At 45.3% G+C, this 14,856-nt stretch overlaps 2 protein-coding genes across 2 annotated transcripts in view; both read left to right on the forward strand.

Annotated features, from left to right (window-relative positions):
• The window catches only part of LOC128436258 (protein NLRC5-like), a 426,728-nt gene that overhangs the window by 313,280 nt on the left and 98,592 nt on the right, over positions 1-14,856 (forward strand).
• On the forward strand, positions 140-12,781 carry LOC128436278 (semaphorin-3D). Its single transcript, XM_053418044.1, has 16 exons — positions 140-1,300; positions 1,399-1,461; positions 1,582-1,701; positions 2,225-2,315; positions 3,226-3,354; positions 3,511-3,653; positions 4,376-4,490; positions 4,885-4,954; positions 5,789-5,933; positions 6,129-6,351; positions 7,680-7,768; positions 8,914-8,955; positions 9,089-9,246; positions 9,335-9,399; positions 10,568-10,742; positions 11,806-12,781. The coding sequence occupies exons 1-16, from the start codon at positions 1,205-1,207 to the stop codon at positions 12,275-12,277; spliced, it is 2,196 nt and encodes a 731-aa protein (XP_053274019.1). The 5' UTR covers positions 140-1,204; the 3' UTR covers positions 12,278-12,781.

A 14,856-nucleotide genomic window follows, 5' to 3' on the forward strand; every position in this document is an offset into this window, starting at 1 on the left:
ATCATAAAAGATTGTGTGTGTGTGTGGGGGGGGGGGTATTGTGTGTCTGTGTGTGTGTGTGTGTGTGTTTATGTGTGTGTGTGTGTGTGTGTGTGATTGATTGTTCCCCGTGTAAATCATAGACATAGATTTCAGAATAAAACACTTTAACTGCAGACGTCTCATCTGTTTTTAGGTCAGTGTAACTTTCAATGTGAGTTTCCCTTTTAGAAGAATCACTTTCATTCATCACGTCATCTGTTATTTTTCTAGCGTGTGAGTGTGTGAAACTATTTAAGGTCTCAAGTGTGATTAGTGAGTTTCAGTTGTGTGGTCGCGTCTCTCCTGGTGCTCACGGCTGCCTCGTCCTCGGCCAGGGGGCAGTAACTGATTTCCTTTTAAACGGTGGAGACGTGCAGTAAACGTGGCGTGATGCGTTCAAAGACACCTCGTGTGGTCCCTTCATCCACCAGGCCTCGGCCACAGGGTGAGGTGCGTGTGCTCCACTCAGCAGCTCGTCAGGTGATTATTCGCAGCTCAGGAGCTGATTTACAGGGAAGTTTTCAAACTGAGTCTCTGGTTTGATTTACAGCAGCTGCTCCGAGATTCAACAGAAGGGAAATTAAATCCTGTAGATGAATCACAGGTGTAGAAGTTATTATGGAAACTAATAGAAAGAGTGAAGCCCGGAGTTTAAGCTCAATAAACATCCCACAGAGCAAATTCATCAAATTGGACCAAACTACCACTGCAATAAAAAAAAAATAATAATACCAATAATTCTACTACTACTAATAAATCATAACTGTTACTGCAACTGAGAATTATTAGACTCATTAAATTGATGACCATTGTTCAGTGTGTGGATTATTTTCCATGTTAATGATTTAGTCTGTCAAATATTTGAAACATATAAAAATAAAAAATTACAATGTCCCGGAGTTCAAGATAAATTCAATTAAAACAGATTTTATCTACGTAAAAGACAACGAATCTGGTTTTAATCTTTTGTTTTACTTTATTTAACTCAAGAAATTGGAGCAAAATAAAGTGTGTATGTTCAAAATAGATAAATATTTCCGTCATAACAAGTCCAAACTTTGCAGTTATTGAAGCATGAAGTTCAAATGAAGCCCCCCCCCCGTCTGTTTCTTCTCCTCTGTCAGAGTTGAGGAACAGCTCGGGCGTCTTCTGGACGGGTGGAGTCAGCGGCGGCTACGAGTCGATGCTGCTGGACGAGGATCACGGTTGGCTGCTGGTCGGAGGCAAAGACCACATCTACCTGCTGAGGCCCGACCGCCTGGACCTGCCCTCACGTTCGGTGAGATGTTCAAACACGTTCACAAACTTCTCGGCATCGAAGGAACCGAGTCGGTGTTTGAAATCGAGTCTTGTAGCTGAAATGTCGTGTTCCCTCAGGTTTACTGGCCGGCTGCCACAGAACATGTGGAGCACTGCAGGCTGGCGGGGAAGAGTCTGGAGGTAAGAAGTGTGGATGGATTATTTATTTATATTTATGTATTTCTGTCTCATATGGTGACTGAGCTCAGCATTAAAAGCCTTGACCACAGCCTCAGGGGATGTTTTCTGTTTTTCTTTCAGACGGACTGTGCCAACTTTGTCCGGCTGCTGCAGCCGTTCAACAAGACTCATGTGTACGCCTGTGGCACCGGAGCCTTCCAGCCACAGTGCACCTACCTGCACCTGGGACCCAGCACAGAGGTGAACATCCCATAATGAGTCAGACACAGAGCAGCAGGGTCATTGAGTCGTGATTGGATCAGAGCCGTCACATGTCTGCGTTAGAGCGTCATCAGAAAACTGCTCGTTAACTTTGAAGGATCAGAAAACGACAGAAGACACATCTCCTCTTCCTCCTGGCGGCCGGAGGTGGAGTCAATACATTTCAGATACAGGGGCAGCCATCTTGTACTGGTGACATCATTCACTGCCAGAGTCTGTGCAGCTGTGGTGGTGGAGAGGAGGCGTGGCATCGAGGTCCCTCTGATACACAGGCTCGACCAATCAGGAGTCAGTGTCAGCTGTCAATCATCACGTCTCAGACGGTTTTCATATCATCAAATAACTGATTCAAACATCAGAGAGAAGGTTCATGACCTTTACTGCAGACAGCCGTCATGTCCTCCATCTTTATTTACAGTCTGTGTTTTATCTGGTTGTGAACTTTTCTCTCTCTCTCTCTCTCTCTCCCTCCCCCCCCCCCCCCCCCCTCTCTCTCTCTCAGGAGCCGTTGTTCATGTTGTCTCACGCGGTCGAGTCAGGACGAGGAAAATGTCCCTTCAGTCCCAGAGAGCCGTTCACAGCCAGACTGACTGGTAGGTCTGACCAGCAGCACACACACAACAGATTGTGTGTCTTCATGCACCCACCCACCCACACACACACACACACACTAACAGCTGAATTCTCTAATGTTCTGGGGTGTACAGTCTGATTCCCGGCGGCAGAGCGTCCGTTCAGCTGAGGCGTGTGTGGTCCGCTCCGACAGTTTCACGTGTTGACGTCGGCACAAAACACAATCAACCACTTCAGGAAACTGAAAGAAAGAAACGCCATCAAATGTCTCGTGTTGACAGCAGCAGAAAAACGACTTTGACCTTTCACAGGGACGGATGAGACGAATCAATTCGTCCAGTTGTCCTCTGCTGATCCGAGGTCAGGTCACAGAAGCAACAGGAGGATCCTGAAGTGTTTCCAGGCCTGATGGGATTTTCCCTCTTGTGTTCCACCCAGCACCCGACATGATGCTCGTCCCTGCAGGTGGTGGCTCCGGCTGCAGCACCACGGATTCCATAAACCGCTTATATTCATACAAACAGCCAAATACTAAATATTGGCTTGTAGATGTGTTGAGTCCAGGACTCTTATCTAACATGTGACATTTGGTGCAGATTAATGTTCACTGAAGTTAAAACAACTTCCTGTTTCACGAAGAGATGTACGTTTCCTCATCAAGGTGTTTACGTTGCACCGACCACATTCAAAGACGATCTGTTTGTTAAAGTACGTTTTGTGTGATTAGCTAACATGTGTCCAAGAATTTTTTTGGGAACGTCTGGGTCTGATACAGAGATTTTCAGATTTTTTTTTAAATGGCTGCGGGGGCCACACTTCAGGGGGCGCTATTGAGTCAGTTGGCCATGCACAAAAACAAATGTCACGAGGGAGATGTTTGATGTAAACTTGCTCTTTCCACTCTGTGGTTTGTCGTTGTTCGTCCTGAAGATGGTGAACTGTACGCTGGGACCTCGGTCGACTTCATGGGAGCAAATGCTGCGATCTTCCGCACGACGATCCAGGGCAGCAGTCAACACTACATCCGCACCGAAGCCTACGACCACAACTGGCTGAACGGTGAGACGCACCAGTCTGAGCCTTGGTTCAGGATTCCAGCAGCTTCCTGAGTCAATGAGCTTCTTCCCTCCATCTGAAATCCAGATATGATCTGTTTCTCTCGACCCTAACGTTCCTCCTCTTCCTCACCCTCCCTCCTCCTCCTCTTTCCCTCAGAGCCAGAGTTCATCGCCTCCTTCTCCATCCCGGACACTCACAGTCCCGACGACGACAAGGTGTACTTCTTCTTCAAGGAGAAGGCGGTGGAGGCGGGCCAGTGGGACAAGAGGGTTTATAGTCGTGTGGCTCGAGTCTGCAAGGTAGAAAGAGGCAGAGAGAAAATGTACAACACAACAATCTGTTCTGCTCTAACATCCCACAGGCCACAGAAGAACTGATCAGGGACACGGGAGGTTTCTCTACTTTGTTATTAAGGTTTTTTGTGAACATAAAAGTTCTGCAAAGTTACAAAGCCCAAAGTTTGTGGTAAAGGGAGAAAACACTGAAGCTCCTGAAGCAGCTCGTCTGACTCACCTCTACTGAAGCCAGGGCGCTAACAGCTCCGACTCAACGGAGTGAAAACTTTATTTAAACATAAACGTTGATCCGTTGAATTGTTGTCGTTCTTGTTGAGGAAAATCTCGGAGGTGGACGACATGAGTTTAAATACGTGCTTAATAAAAGACACTTGATGTTCCAGCTTCTAATATTTGATGTGAAACAGCAGCTGCTGAACTTAACAAGAGTCACTGTCTCTTTAATAAGGCGGAGTTTATATACACGTCAATGCTGATTGGACGATATATCTGACACACCCACCAAACAGGAAGAAACAAACCTCAAAGCCTGTTTACGCAGTTTTAATCTTTATCAGGAGAGGGGGTCTTAAAGAGACAGGAGCTAGACGTGTTTGAGACAGAGGCTGAAAAGAGGAGCTGCAGCAATGGACAGTCTGAGGAAAGTGTCTTCTGAACCTCAGAGCATGAAAACATTTGATCAACCTGAAGATGAGCAGAATGTTTTCCTCTTCATCTGGATCCAGAACGACGTCGGAGGGAGGAGGAGTCTGATCAACCGCTGGACGACCTTCCTCAAAGCCCGACTCGTCTGTTCTGTCCCCGGACCGTCCGGGGTGGACACGCACTTCGATGAGCTGGGTAACGTCCGTCCATCCTTTTCCTTCCTTCTCTGCCCTCCACCTCTTCTTTGACCTCTGGAACAAACCAGCGTCTCCTCCTTTATCTTCTTGTCTCTGAACTAAAGAGGACATGGTGTGAATCTGTCCCCTCCTTTCCTTCCCTGTCCTCCCATGTATTTCATCACCTCAGCTTTTTGAAAGAGGCTGTGAACTCTCTCTGAATCTATCGGTTTATCTTTGTTGCCTTTTTATATTTATTGAAATGTAAATGAACTGAATTTATTGATCTTTTTCCGTCTTTTCAAACCAGCAGCTTACAATGACCCCTGACCTCTTGACCTCCTCAGTGAACAGTGTCTCATTCATGATGTTGAAGTTCAATGCTGTGACTGTGTGTTGTGTTTCTTTTCCAGAGGACATTTTTGTTCTGGAAACCAAAGACCCTCAAAATCCAACCATCTACGGCGTCTTCAGCACGTCCAGGTGAGAACACGCCCGTCGCTCAGCAGCTCCAGGAAACTTAGATATAGATGTTTAGCTGTGATGCACGTGTCATGATGACTTGACTCAAAGTTCCAGAAGGTTCTTTGGAGACTTCACGTCCTTGTTGGAGGCTACAACCTCGAGAAACACACAAACGTTCATGACAAATCCTTTCTATTGGGTTTTTTGTGTCACTTAATCACTACTCACTATAAAGTGACATTTTATTGAGCTGTGTGATTATGTAGAAATCATTTTTATACCCTACATAGTGCACTCATTGTGTAAAGTAACACAACCGATGGTCACCAACCCAAGAGATACACATGTTGACCATCATGCCTTGTGTTCAGCTGATTGAAAGACAAATGGCCGACAGACGAGAGGAGAGAGAGAGAATCGTGTGAATAACTGGGACTGGATGGAAGCAGCAAAGGACACTAAATATATTTCTATTTATAGACACAAAAATATATATATATTATATATTTACTCAGTTTATTCTAAACAGACTGACCCACAGCCAGGCTGCCTCGTGCACGCCCAGCGGTGAGGCAGATCAGAGCTGTGGGTGTGTGTCGGGGTCAAAGGTGAAGATGCCTGGCTGGTTGTGTTATTTTAACCCTGACGTATAAAAGCTCTCCCACTTCTTATTTCCTCTTCCTGTCCTGTTCTCTCTGTTCCTTCTCTCTCTTCACTCTCTCATCCCTTTCTTTCTTTACTGTAGCGTCCCTGTTCAATACAAAACATTCCCTGACTGTCTCATCCTCCTCCTCTCTCTTCACACTCTGTCGTTCACCACCTCCACCAACACCTCTTCTTTGTCGTCCACAGTTCTGTATTTCGTGGTTCGGCCGTGTGTGTCTACTCCATGGCGTCGATCCGTGCAGCTTTCAACGGACCGTTTGCCCATAAAGAAGGTCCCGACTATCGCTGGGTGGAGTTCAAAGGTCACATCCCATATCCCAGACCTGGAGCTGTGAGTACACAGACATCACAAGAATGAACAAGTCTTTGAAATCATAAACTCATAAATATCAGACTCCTAAATGAGCCGCTTCTTTTTTTTCATTTTCACACAGACACACACACACACACACATACACACACACACACACACACACACACACACACACACAGCCTCTCCCCTCTCACCATGTCTCTCGTCCTCCAGTGTCCCAGTGAGACCTACGACGCTCTCCACAAATCCACCAAGGACTTCCCAGACGAGGTGGTGAGCTTCATGCGGCAGCATCAGCTGATGTGGGAGCCGGTCCCGCCCCTCGGAGGCCGACCAATCATAACCCGGGTCAACGCGCCCTGCTTGTTCAAGAGATTGGTGGTGGACAGGGTGGAGGCCGAGGACGGACCTTACGACGTCTTACACCTGGGAACAGGTGAGGAGCAGAGAGAGAGTTTGGGAAAGAGGCCGGACGGACATGTACTTATTGTGTACTATGTGTACTGTGTGTACTATGTGTACTATGTGTGCTACAGAGGTCAGACCGTATAGAACTTCAGAATTTCTGTGAATAGAAAACAAAAGTCCTGGTGACTGGAGGAGTTTGCTTGTGACATCACACGGCCTCTACTGCTCAAGGGCTTCTTGCATCTTGCAGATATGTGGCGTTCATTACTGAGGACGTGCACGAGCGACTCATCACCATCTCAGGATAGATGAGGAAGCCATGACGTGCACGTGTCTCCATTCTTGAATGGAAGAGTTGAAGGAGAAGAGAATTTACTTTGAGGCCTGAAGCAGCTGAAGTGATAGAAACTGAGAGAGGAGAGAGGAGATGTCTCCGAGGACCAGATCCATGTTTCCTCGTGAAGTTCTCAGCCTGATGAACCTTGACCTCCACTCACTGCAGGTCCTAAAAATAAACCACTGAGTCATAACTGTCCTTTAGTTGAACGTAAACACTTTAATGGACGTCAGGCGTGCTGCTGCAGCCTGGAGCTTCACAAACTCAGGTGTTCTAACTAAAGAATGAAGAATTGAACCCATGTGATGTCAGAGGTCATCAGTGGAGACCTGGTTGGACTGAGGAGCTGCAGGTTGTGCACAGAGAACCAGTGTGAACCAGCAGGGGGGGCTAGAGGGAGGCTGGGTCTCATCTATTCAAGCCTATGAGTGTTTATGTTTACTTATAATGTTCAGTTTGTGTTGAGGGTTATTACTTTATTTAATTTTATTCTCTTAGGCCGAGCTGTGATCACTGTTACAGACTTGACAAAGCTCCTCCAGACCTGCAGAGGGCGCTACACAGCTGACGCAGACTCCGAGTTCAGAAAGTGAAGCCGATGCTGAAGCACCTGAAACCTGTCTTCTGTGTAGTGACCAGCAGGGGGCGACTCCTCTGGTGGTTTCTATAGAAAGTGACTCTACTTCTCACTTTATGACGTCAGTAAACATTCAGGAGTTTATGTCTCAGTCTCTAGGGGGGTATACCACAGTGTGACTGACAGCTGCTAGTGTCCAATGGGTACAAGTGGGCGTGACCTCAAGCTCTCAGTCAGGCTCCACCCCCCGTGTCACACAGGGATGTGTCCTGTGTTACCGTTGAGACAGTTGAAGAATGTTCCATGACCTTTCTCTCACTGCTCGTTTGTGAGAATTGAAGTTTATCTGATGTTTTATCGATGAGTTGTTTTTGTGTTGTTATTCTGATCATCGTGAATATGAAATGTGCGTTGACCTGAACTCTCTCCTGTCGTGGTGCAGATGATGGGAAGGTGGTGAAGGTGGTGTCGGTCACCACAGACTCCTGGGACCCAGAGGAGATCATTCTGGAGGAGCTGAGCGTCTTCAAGGTGAAACTCATCTGTGAATGAAGTTTTAATGCTGCTTCTGATCCAGGGACAGAAACACCTCTCACAGGAAGTACAGTGATTTGAGCTGGTTCCATTATATGTGCACACGTGGCCCTGTGTCCTGAGGGGCTTCACTGCAGATTGACCTGATGCCAACTACACCGTCTCTAAAAGAGAAGAGCAGATATCAGGACGCACATTTCCCAAGATCCTCTCTGTTTACAAACACACCAGGAAGACGAGCAGAGTCATGACAGAAAATAGGAAATGCACATTCTTGTGTTTTTGTATTTAAACAGATGACGAAGATGAGGAGGAGGAAAAACAAGGAGAGGATGTAAGAGAAGGGAAAGAGAATAAAACCCTGCGCAGGTGAAGAGAAAAGAGAACGAGCTCAAACAAACAGGAAACCAGACGCTCATGGTTTCCTTCTAACTGAGACAGGAACTGAGTCCTTCTGCTCGTAAAGAGCTGGAAGTGACGGCTGCAGGAGGAACTGGTTGTTTGCTTCCTCACTGGGTTCCAGGTGGGAAGCTGTGGTTGGTGGGTTTGATTTTCCTTCATCTGCCCCTCGGCTCCTTCACAGCGGTCGGGGGTCACTGACTCTCCTCTGTGAGACGGTGAAATGAGGCAGTGGTCCAGAAAAATGGAGCTGGGGGTTATCCCTCTGATGAAGAGAGAGACTCATTGGAGTTCTGACCTCAGAGCGAGGCCGCAGCATTTAACGTTAACCTCGACCTCTGCACGGCTGAAAGATCACTTCAGTTAAAGACCAGTAACCAGTTGTGAGTCGGTCACATGAGGCCGACGCCTTCTTTTCCAGGTTTGACTGCAGACAGTGAGGTTTGTTGCTCCTGAGGCCGAGTTAGAAACACACACACACATTAACCACCCGGCTGTGAGGAAGAGGAGGGAGACGAGTGGTTTTCATGTTCAGTGGATTAACGACACAAAGGACTCGATCTCAGGCACCAAACCAAAATCCCATTTGACTTCAGGAGAAATGAACCAGATGTGAAAAGTTGTTTTGCTCTTCTCTGAATTTCTACAATGAAAATCAGATTCATAGAAATGTGATTGTTATCAAACTCCCATGTATTAGTCTGGTTCTTCATTAACAGTCCATTTTTCTTGTTATTCCTCAGAGTCCGACTCCCGTCCTGAGCATGGAGCTGTCCACCAAGAGGGTTCGTCCTCACTCTTTTATTCACATGCACAGAAAACATCTGATTAAACATGAACACATTAGAGCCTGAAGACAGTCCAGTTAACTCCCTCAATGAAATCAGTGTCTCTCTGTGTCGTCCGTCTCGACCACAGCAGCAGCTGTACGTGTCCAGCGAGCTCGGCGTGGCCCAGCTGGGGCTCCAGAGGTGCGAGCTGTACGGGACGGACTGTGCTGAGTGTTGTCTGGCCAGGGACCCCTACTGCTCCTGGGATGGACAGACCTGCTCCAGGTTCTTCCCCAGCAGCAAGAGGTAGAGAGGGACGGAGGGGTAATGAGGACACAACTCGTTCAGAGCAGTTACCACATGGACGTCTAACTTTCCCTTGGTTTGGTGTTAGGAGGGCTCGGAGACAGGATGTGAAGTATGGAGACCCCTGGAGTCAGTGCCCAGTCACAGAGGACGGTGAGTTTCCTCCGTCTGATGTGAAGTCTCTTTATATCAGATGATCTCAGGAGGGTTCCCACATACACACTGTGGGTGATGGATCCTGGGTTTAGAAGCTCCACAGCGATGGGATGCAGAGCCTTGGTGGTTTCAGCTGTTTGGCCACTGGCTCCATCAGAAATCTGCATGAATCCACAACTGTGTTTGATTCTCCAGTCTGGATCCATCCAGAAGCTCCAGTTCATACTGGGTTCAGTCCGAGCAGCTTCTTCAGTGGGTTGTGTGTTTATTTCATTAGAATGTCCCTCAGTCGAGCTCACACCTTCACCAAGGCCCAACTGGATGGAATCAAACATATAATATAAATATCAGTCTGGATTTATTTCATCAGGATCCAAACTGATCTCCCACAACCCGATGCCCAGAGGGAGAGAAGGACCTGCTGAAGTGTGACATGTTATAATCACAGCCTTGATGAGGCTTCTTCACGTCTGTTGTGGAACTTTAATGTTTCGCTCTAAAGTCACAGGTTGATCCACATAATTACTATAATAAGAATTTAATGTTGAAATATTTTCCCTTATTTAACTTTCTTCAAAAATGTTATCACAAATAGTAAATTCAATTTTCTGTTGAATTCAAGAGGGAAAATCTGAATATTTAAACTGTTTGAGGTTAATTTTGTACAATAGTTAATTTTACAAGAACATTTTCCAAATTTTTATTCTTATCTCTCCAAAACTAAAGTTTGAATTGTTGCACAACAGAATAAAACTAAACTACAGTTACAGTTAAAATTCCTTCTTGAATATTCTCTGCTGCAGGTAGAAACGAGGCGCCCTCTAGAGGCTGTTCTGTGTAACTGCAGCTTCCTCTGCTTCAACACAGCGGCAGTTAAGATTATTGAAGTTTTTTTTTTTTTTAGATTAGATTAGATTCAAGATGTTAAAAACTTGATCAAGTTAAAGAAATGATCAAGTTTTTCACATCTTTTATTTCTGATCTCAGAAATGTTCCCATGAGGTGTTGATGTGTCTTCTTCTCTTTACTCTCTCTTCCTGTTTATAACGTGTTTCCAAGAAAAACTGGTTCTTATGGTTTTTCAGATTCACATGAATCACATCCTGAGTATTTCCCATGATCTGCAGCAGAAACTCTCAATGCTCTAAATGTTTCTCCCCGTCAGACTCTGCCTCTGTGGAGGAGAAGTCTCTGTACGGCGTAGAAGGAAACTCCACCTTCCTGGAGTGCGTTCCTCGGTCGCCTCAGGCCGAGCTCCGGTGGACGAGCAGCTCGAAGACAACTGAGGACAGAGTGAGTCTGAACCAGGAAACCTTCTGTCCCCATGAAACCTGCTGCTGGTGTCTCTGGTTCAGGAAGAAGAACGTTCCAGCTTTAACCTGATGTTGAATCACTTCTCCTTGAAGCATAGAGACTTAAACACTATTAGACTGTGACCATCTTCTTTTCAAAGACAGGAAGATGCTTTCAGGAGGGATGTGGCTGTAAAAACACAAACATGATGCAACTCTGATCCTTTTCCAAATGATTCCACAGGTTTCTAGAACCCTGAACATTGTTCAAATGTATAATCTCTCAATTTCATGTGATATTTGCAACTTTTCCAAATCAAAATGTCCTCAAACAATTAGACAGGTGTTGTATAAGCTGATGACTTCTCACATGATATTTTCAAACCTCTAGTTTTAATAGACTTAACATAAACATTATTTATATTGCACAGGCTACACAAAGTGCTTCCCAAACACAACAACAGAAAACACACAGTGTAAATACAGATTTCAACACAGTGACGATGGAGGAAATGAATCCACAAAACAAACGTCTAGTTAGAAACAATAGAAACAATAAAATCAACAGAATAAAAAGAATACAAATATTATTAAGATAAAAAAATGGTGATGAATAAAGAGCTGCAGTAATTTGGAAGGCTAAACAAACAGTGAGTTCAAGTTAAAGAGAATCTGAGCCTCTCTGAATGAAATGTGTGATCTGACCTGTGATACTTAATAATAATAATACGTATTTAATAATATAAGACTGATTTGGAGATATTACTAAAAGAGTCTGTTGGTGACGTCATGTCCTCAAACAAACTGTCTGTTGGTGTTGTTCTGATTGAGACGCCCCCTAGTGGCAGCAAATCACAGATCATGTGTTTAAAACATGAAAAAGACTTAAACGTAAACCTGATCTTTATAGTTTAACACGATAAAATCAAATCTGAAGACTACTGCTGCATAATGGGAGGAAGAGAATCAGACTCTCAGTAAAGGGACTATTTCTTTGGTGGAAGTCTCCTTCTTGACACGTGACACCAACTGTCTCTCCATGAGCAGATCAGTGAAGAAGCTCCGTCCTCTGCTCTAAACATCCTCTCTCTCTCTGTCAGCGTCCTCTCAGCGATGACCACCGCTCTCTCCACATGAAGCGTGGGTTGCTGGTTCAACGCCTAGAGCTGGCTGACGCAGGCCTCTACACCTGCACCAGCCACGAGCACTCCTACAGCCAGGTCCTGGCCCGCTACCGCCTTCACATCATCCCCAACCACAGCCTCCACCCGGCTGCCCCACACCAGCAGAGCCAGGGCCCCAGCCACGGGAAGACTGGCCCGGCGGGGGGGGCCCTACCCGTGTTCCCGGGCCCTCCCCCCCCGGCGTCTCTGCCGGGACTCAGGAACTCGTGGCTGCCGCAGCACCGGAGCTACAAGGACCTGCACATGGTGGGGAGCAACAGTCTGAGCGTGGACGAGTACTGTGAGCAGCTGTGGTACCGAGAGAAGCGCCGGCAGCAGAAGCTCCGCACTCTGAAGCTGAAACAGGAGAGCAGGAAAGCTCGGGTGAGGAGGAACAACCCCCCCGAGCCTCCTCTCTAGTCGGCTGCAGGACAGAGACTCAGGACAACAGCTCCTGTGAACTCAGAGGACAACAACGCTTTGTTTTGGAGCAAAATGCATTAAAGACTGAGTGTAATATAAAAAAGAGAGTAGTATATACTTAACCTGAATATTAGACACCGTGGAAATAGCAGTGTAGGAAACGTGACTTGTCTCTGAGCTGGTGTTACCAGCAGCGTTCACTGTGGTTTGGAACCAACAGCAGCTGGAACCTGTGGTTCTCTAAGTTCAGAGCAGCAGGACGTCCTCAGGCGTCTGAATCACAGACTGGAAATAAAGTTTTGCAAAGCGTCTCCACTTCTCCCTCGATCCAGAAATCAAGTCCAAACATCTCACGTACGAACACTTCCACCTCACGATGATGACCTCATTCAGAGTTCCAGTCTGATCGGGGGATGGAGCCGTGGTATCCAGGTCGAACCAATCAAACACAGGCTCGACCAATCAGGAGTCAGTGTCAGCTGTCAATCATCACGTCTCAGCCTGTTTTTTTTTGACACTTTAAAAGACAAACTCTGTGTCAGATATGATATTTATATTATATTAAAATCATCAGGATCTACATGTATTTATGTATTGCTGATCTACACTGAAGAGATCTAGACCTCATACTTATTACAGTGGGTGGATTAAAGGCCTGAGTGGAGACGCACACATGAAATGGACCTTGCTTGAAAATACCTGGTATGTGCATCTTATCAGTTCTGCCATGTGACTAATAATTATTATTCATGACGATGTATATTAAAGAACTCTATTTTCTATGGTTTTCTTCCTTCATGTGTTAGAGTTTAGTATTTTGTGTTTATACTTAAACAAACGTGTGTTTTTCTTTGAATCAAATAAAAACTGTTTTTTAACGTCACGATTCTCCAATAAGCTTTGAGATCAACTTGTTTTATACTGTATGTGAATAAAACACTAAATCACAACTTACATGTCAAATTAATCCAATGAAAAGATGATCAAGGCTTTGGTCAAGTTTTCTGTGAAATAGAATTTACACTCACATCAGTTTTATTTCTTGTTTTCATAGAAAGTAGTTTCTATGGTGGAATTCCAGTTCATCCAGTTTAGTCTTGATGGGAAAACCATGTTGTCTGCAGCCAGGTACTCTGGCTCTTTGCTGACACCTTGTGGTCAAACACTGGTACTGTTTCTACTTGGATCATTTCATACATCGAACACTCGTCTAGTCAGAGAGAAAAGAAGCGGATGCAAATCTCAGCAGTTATTGAAATACACAACGGTCAAATGATGCAACACAATGCAGCTGTATTTCTGTAGATCTATAAACCACACTGTGACTGGACTGTATGAATGTGACCTGACGTGGCAGAGTTCTGCAGATGGAGTCACACATTCAGCTCCAACACCAAATATAACAACCTTCACCTCACAGGAGGAAACATGGGTTTGAGCTCAGGCTTCATTTGATGGAGTTGGGCCGTTTGGGAGTTTTCCACATTTTAACAAACTATTGACGAATCAGACCGATCTCAAGGAAACACGTCTTCATCGAGTTCACATGATGTTACAGTTAATAACAATAATCATAATGAATGTTATATATATATAAGGAGGATGAAGAGGTCGGGGAGGATAGAGAGAGCTCCCACAGCCCAGATCAGACTCATCAGGATGTAGGTGTTCCTGACGGTGCAGGTTTGACCTTGGCGGAGGGGCAGCAGATGGCGATGTAGCACTCCACCTCCATTCCAGCCAGGTTCAGCGGGGCGTTGAGGGCGGTGGTGATGGTACCGAGGAGCAGGATGAGGCAGAAGGGGATGCAGATCTTGTACAGGGCGTAGCTGATGATGTGGAGGAGGGTGGACAGGGCCAGCTGCATCATGTCGTTTATCACCAGGTGGATGAACAGAAGGTATCGAGGGCTTGAGTTGAAGATCTGTGAGGGGAAAACAGAAGGCGAATAAAAGTGACTCTCAACAAGTCACAAAAACAAACTCAGGGCTTCAATATAACTCAGATAGTTGGTAACTCTCTGGAGGGCGAGCGAGACCCTGAGGAGATCTGTGAGGCTCTTAAATCTCTTAAAAACACCTTTTTATTAATGTGCACCCAAAGAATCTGAACTCACCTTCAACTTTATATTTCATTTTTTTACAATTTCAGTTCTTCTCCGTAACTTCTTTTCATTATTTTATTCATTTTTTACTAGTTTCTCATTTATTATTATTCCAATCATTTTTGATAATAACACCATATTTACCCCGTATCTGTGAACAGTAGAAAGTGTCTGATAAGGTCATGACAAAGTTCTGCTGCTGACTATGACTGAAGCATAAAAACAGGAATCCAATTAATAAAATAATATTATTCAGTTTTGCTTTGGAGAAGCAACTTTATTTCTCTAATGTAAATTGTTATAGTTTTTTGTTCCTTTTATTCGGTTGATTAAATTCTTTGAAGCTGGATATTTACGTGTGGCATTCGGTCTCTTTCTGTCTCTCAAAACCAAACATGAAGCTTGTCCTCACCGTCTCAGCAGTTTGTCCTCTGGAGGAACATTAAAGCTGCTGCTCTTTAGGGAGGATGAA

This window comes from Pleuronectes platessa (genome assembly GCF_947347685.1).
Source record: "Pleuronectes platessa chromosome 2 unlocalized genomic scaffold, fPlePla1.1 SUPER_2_unloc_1, whole genome shotgun sequence".
In the NCBI taxonomy this organism is placed as follows: domain Eukaryota; kingdom Metazoa; phylum Chordata; class Actinopteri; order Pleuronectiformes; family Pleuronectidae; genus Pleuronectes; species Pleuronectes platessa.

Coding starts and splice junctions, on each gene's coding strand:
- LOC128436278 (XM_053418044.1), top strand. CDS start 1,205: ATGCTGCTGGACGAGGATCACGGTTGGCTGCTGGTCGGAGGCAAAGAC. Junction 2,316..3,225: donor GTTCACAGCCAGACTGACTG/GTAGGTCTGACC, acceptor TTCGTCCTGAAG/ATGGTGAACTGTACGCTGGG. Junction 9,247..9,334: donor TTCTTCCCCAGCAGCAAGAG/GTAGAGAGGGAC, acceptor GTTTGGTGTTAG/GAGGGCTCGGAGACAGGATG.